Raw genomic sequence first — 4,844 nt, 5'->3', positions numbered from 1 at the left:
AAATGTTCTACATGTCCGATATAAATGTTCTACATGTCCGATATAAATGTTCTACATGTCCGATATAAATGTTCTACATGTCCGATATAAATGTTCTACATGTCCGATATAAATGTTCTACATGTCCGATATAAATGTTCTACGTGTCTGATATAAATGTTCTACGTGTCCGATATAAATGTTCTACGTGTCCGATATAAATGTTCTACATGTCCGATATAAATGTTCTACGTGTCCGATATAAATGTTCTACATGTCCGATATAAATGTTCTACATGTCCGATATAAATGTTCTACATGTCCGATATAAATGTTCTGCATGTCCGATATAAATGTTCTATATGTCCGATATAAATGTTCTATATGTCCGATATAAATGTTCTATATGTCCGATATAAATGTTCTACATGTCCGATATAAATGTTCTACATATCCGATATAAATGTTCTACATGTCCGATATAAATGTTCTACATGTCTGATATAAATGTTCTACATGTCCGATATAAATGTTCTACCTGTCCGATATAAATGTTCTACCTGTCCGATATAAATGTTCTACCTGTCCGATATAAATGTTCTACATGTCTGATATAAATGTTCTACATGTCCGATGACTAAATGGATTGCAGTTGATCATATCCCGTTTTTCGTACCATAGAAGCAACAATTATCATCTTTGGACAACTGCTTTCTTGTGAGATGGGCCTTCAAGTAATCTCTGCGATCAGTTAATATCTCCGGGGGAACCTGCTTGTTTCCCTTGCAGCATTAGGGTGGATTCACATGCGGCAGATTTTGCTGCAGAAGTTTCTGCAACTTAAATTCGTCCATTCATCTGAATGTGGTTGTTTCTGCGGCAGGTGCATGGATTTCCGCAAGTTCTAATTCAGATGTATGGAACTGATTTTAGGTCGCAGAAATTTCTGCACCAAAATCTGCCGCATGTGACTTACAGCCCAACACAGTGCCCACTGAAATCACGGACACTGACAGTCCTCCAGAGTGAGAGGCCATTGAGTAGGGGACCACCATTTATCCGCCCGAAATGTCCTAAGGGCAAAGCCCCACGTGGCGGAATTGCTCTTGAATTCCGCTGCGGACACTCCACAGCGTTAATCCGCAGCGGACCCGTTTCTCCATTGCCTTCCACTTCTTTTTAGTAGGCTTCGTTTAGACGAGGCTGAAAATACCGCTGCGGAGCATAGGCTGCGGTGCGGAATTTGGTGTCCGCAGCATACAATGGATGTTGCGGACCAGTGGCGGACTGGTTGCGGACTCATTGCGGAAGTTCTCCATTGACTTCAATGGAGATTCTAAATTCCGCAATGAAGTCCGCAGATGTCATGCACATGTTATGTGTGCTGCGGATGCGTATTGCTTTTTTAACATGACATTTCTTAATTCTGGCTGGACCTATGTATTTCTAGGTCTACAGCCAGACTGAGGAAGTTAATGGGGCTCCCGTAATTACGGGTGACTATGTGTGTGCACCCATAATTACGGGTGACTATGTGTGTGCACCCGTAATTAAGGGAGCGTTGCTAGGCGACATCAGTAAATAGTCACTGTCCAGGGTGCTGAAAGAGTTAAGCGATCGGCAGTAACTGTTTCAGCACCCTGGACAGTGACTACCGATCCCAATATACAGCAACCTGTCAAAAAAATAGAAGTTCATACTTACCGAGAACTCCCTGCTTCTGTCTCCAGTACGGCTTCCCAGGATGACGTTTCAGTCTAAGTGACGGCTGCAGCCAATCACAGGCTGCAGCGGTCACATGGACTGCCGCGTCATCCAGGGAGGTCGGGCTGGATGCCGAAAGAGGGATGCGTCACCAAGACAACGGCCGGTAAGTATGAAATTTGTTTACTTTCACTAGGGAAAGTGCTGTCCCTTCTCTCTATCCTGCACTGATAGAGAGAAGGGAAGCACTTTCACCGCAATACGCAGCAGCTAGTCCGCATCAATTTACTGCACATTTTGGGCAGATCCGCCACAGAATCTGCAACGCAGATTCTGTGCGGCATTGATGCGGACAGTTGCGGAGGAAAACCGCCACGTGGGGCCATGCCCTAAAAGTGCATAAGAAAGAAGTTGTTATGCAGTAGGATAAAAGAGACGGAAGTAGTGGCTTTTTCCAACCTCTTGTAAGTGTATATAATTTGTGTTGTGTCCCTGGTTTACAGACAGTCACTGTGCAGCTACAGGTACCTGATCACTGGTATAATGCAAATAATAACATAAAGCCATAAGAATGATCGCTTCATGTAAGTTGTATAAAAATTGTACATTTTTTTGGGTGAATTTTTTGAGATTGGTACCCATACTTCAGTAGGTTGAAAGAGAAGTATATGTGACATTGCTGTGTGCACAGACCCTGTAAGTCGGTAACTGGAGTCCCTATAGTTGCGTATTATGAACTTTGAGGCACCATGTTCCATAGTAGCAATGTTTGTGCAATAAGCCACGTAATGGAACATGCCACTTTTTTTTATCACAGATACACACCAACTAATGTATGCCTCCATATAAAATAAGACGCACACGAATGGAGGTAAAGTATAGGCCCATGATCGGTCATAGTTTGATGTAAACGAGCCATAAACTGGCCACACACGACTCTATTTTTCTGCCCAATCCCACAGTCAGGCCAATAATCAAAAGATCGTGAATCAAAAGCACCGTTTATATCTCAACAGAATAACGATATATCAAGTTGGCCATAGTTGTAACAATTATTAGCAACAATAAGAAACAATTATAGAAAAACTAATAATAATTATTTTAACCAATCCCATCTATCCCATCAATCTTATCATTCATACTTCCAAATTTTTCTCAGCCATGACAATCCTTTTTTTTTCTTTAGAAAATTGAAAAATGTTAATAAATAAACAAGTTTAAAAATCTTAACAATTTCTCAGCCATTATTGGTAAATCCTATGACTACTATCATCTGAGAAAGTGGAGCAATCTAAAGTCATAATATTTCCCACCATACAAATTATTTTCTATGGGAAATCTTAGAAGAAATATCTGTTTGTGCATGTCCCTATTCCACAATACAATTCTTTTTGGAATCGTGACGTTCATCTTATGGTGAGAAAGTCTTTACGTCTATGACTACTTTGTACATCACTGGCCTATTCCAGAGATCCTTCACTTTTTTATGGGACTGCAGTGGGGATTCTGAGGACAAGCAGATGTCTTACTGACAATTGGTGTCACCGAGGCATCTGGCCATCTATGACCAGCGTTAATAAATACTGAGATTCCTATTTTCCTATCAGATGGAGATTGATTTTTCATTTTTTTTAAAATATGCAATAAAGAATTATTAATTTTACCTCTGATTTGGTGAGAAATATTTACAACCTGATGATATTATTTATTATTGTGTTCAATCTGTATTTAAATGGGAGTGGATCAATGAATTACCCCATCTGTATGGATTACCCATCTCTAGTATTTCAGGTCATTTTTAGACATGGTTTACAAACCACTAGGACTTGATTTCAGTGTCATAATAGAACAAGGATTGCAGCTACTAGCTCTCTTCTTCTTCTTCTTCTTCTTCTTCTTCTTCTTCTTCTTCTTCTTCTTCTTCTTCTTCTCTTTCTCCTCCTGGGACCTGGAGTGAGTTTCCTTCCCCACCCCCATCCCTCCCTCCTTCCCTGCTGTGTAGGAGTCAGTGGAGCTCACACAAGAGGGAGGGAGAAGCTTCTGTCCTGGGGCAGAACCCTGAGAACTCAGAGCCACCAGGTGGTGCTGTGATTGGTTGTTGCTAGGTGACGTAGTTGACAGTCACATGACTGGAGTTAAATGCCTGGCGCTGAAGCAGTGAGCAGCAGACAGTCTCTAGTGATCGGCAGCCGATCTCCTTTCTGTGCTCTTCAGCCAGGTCTCCTCCTGTGTGGATCATCATGACTTCAGCATCCTGATCGCTGCTGCTGAGCTTCTTACTGACTGAGTTACTTTGGCTGCACTGATTTGTTTTTTTGCTCCATCATCCCAGCTCTTTAGTTTATAATCCACAATGACTGGAGTATTTGACAGCTTAGTGTCAGATCTGCATTCAAACCAAATGACCTCCAATAGTTATCACAGTCTACACAAGTCACAGGAGTCCCCCACCCTGCCTGTGTCCACAGCTACTGACAGCAGCTATTACACCAACCAGCAGCAGCAACAACACTGTGGAGGGGGGTCTCCCTATGGACAGATGGGATCCTACCAGTTTCATAGCAGTGGCATCAATGGTATCTCCTACTCTGCTAAATCCTATGATCTGACCTCCTATAACGGCTCTTACAGCTCCTATGGACCCTATGGAACAAGCCCTTCCCCTACACACAATGAGCAAGGTAAATATCATTTCTATGCCAGACCTGTTGCACTTTTCTTGTTTATGCATGTTGTTTGGTTTAATCTATAGCTGCTTACATGTTGAAATAAGAGCTGACACTGCCTGCCTGCACTGTCTGCCAGATCAGTGATATTATGCAGGGCACGGACCTGATCATGTATTATATGGACTTCTTTCTGCCAATCTCTCCAAATAACTTCTCCGATGTTTCACAGAAAAAGAGGAGTGTGAGCCTGAGGTCAGGATAGTGAATGGGAAGCCCAAAAAAGTTCGCAAACCCAGGACCATCTACTCCAGCTTTCAGCTGGCAGCCCTGCAGAGGAGGTTTCAGAAAACACAATACCTGGCACTGCCCGAGAGAGCTGAGCTGGCAGCATCGCTGGGCCTAACTCAAACACAGGTCAGTGCAGATATTTAATGCTATATACGGTGTATAAAATATATAATAAGCGAAACAATTATTATTAATAATAAAACA

The 4,844-nt window shown here is 42.0% G+C and overlaps 1 protein-coding gene across 1 annotated transcript in view; it reads left to right on the top strand.

The window, feature by feature from the left end:
• Positions 1-3,825: 3,825 nt before the first annotated feature.
• Positions 3,826-4,844, top strand: part of DLX2 (distal-less homeobox 2) — a 3,357-nt gene continuing 2,338 nt past the window's right edge. The window contains exons 1-2 of the mRNA XM_075831129.1: positions 3,826-4,364; positions 4,582-4,766. Coding sequence (XP_075687244.1) covers positions 4,037-4,364; positions 4,582-4,766 — 513 coding nt within the window. The 5' untranslated portion in view covers positions 3,826-4,036. The remainder of the gene's footprint in view (positions 4,365-4,581; positions 4,767-4,844) is intronic.

Source organism: Rhinoderma darwinii, chromosome 6 (assembly GCF_050947455.1).
Source record: "Rhinoderma darwinii isolate aRhiDar2 chromosome 6, aRhiDar2.hap1, whole genome shotgun sequence".
Classification (NCBI taxonomy): Eukaryota; Metazoa; Chordata; class Amphibia; order Anura; family Rhinodermatidae; genus Rhinoderma; species Rhinoderma darwinii.
Note: the sequence above shows the minus strand (reverse complement) of the source record. Positions and strands in the feature narration are given on the sequence as shown.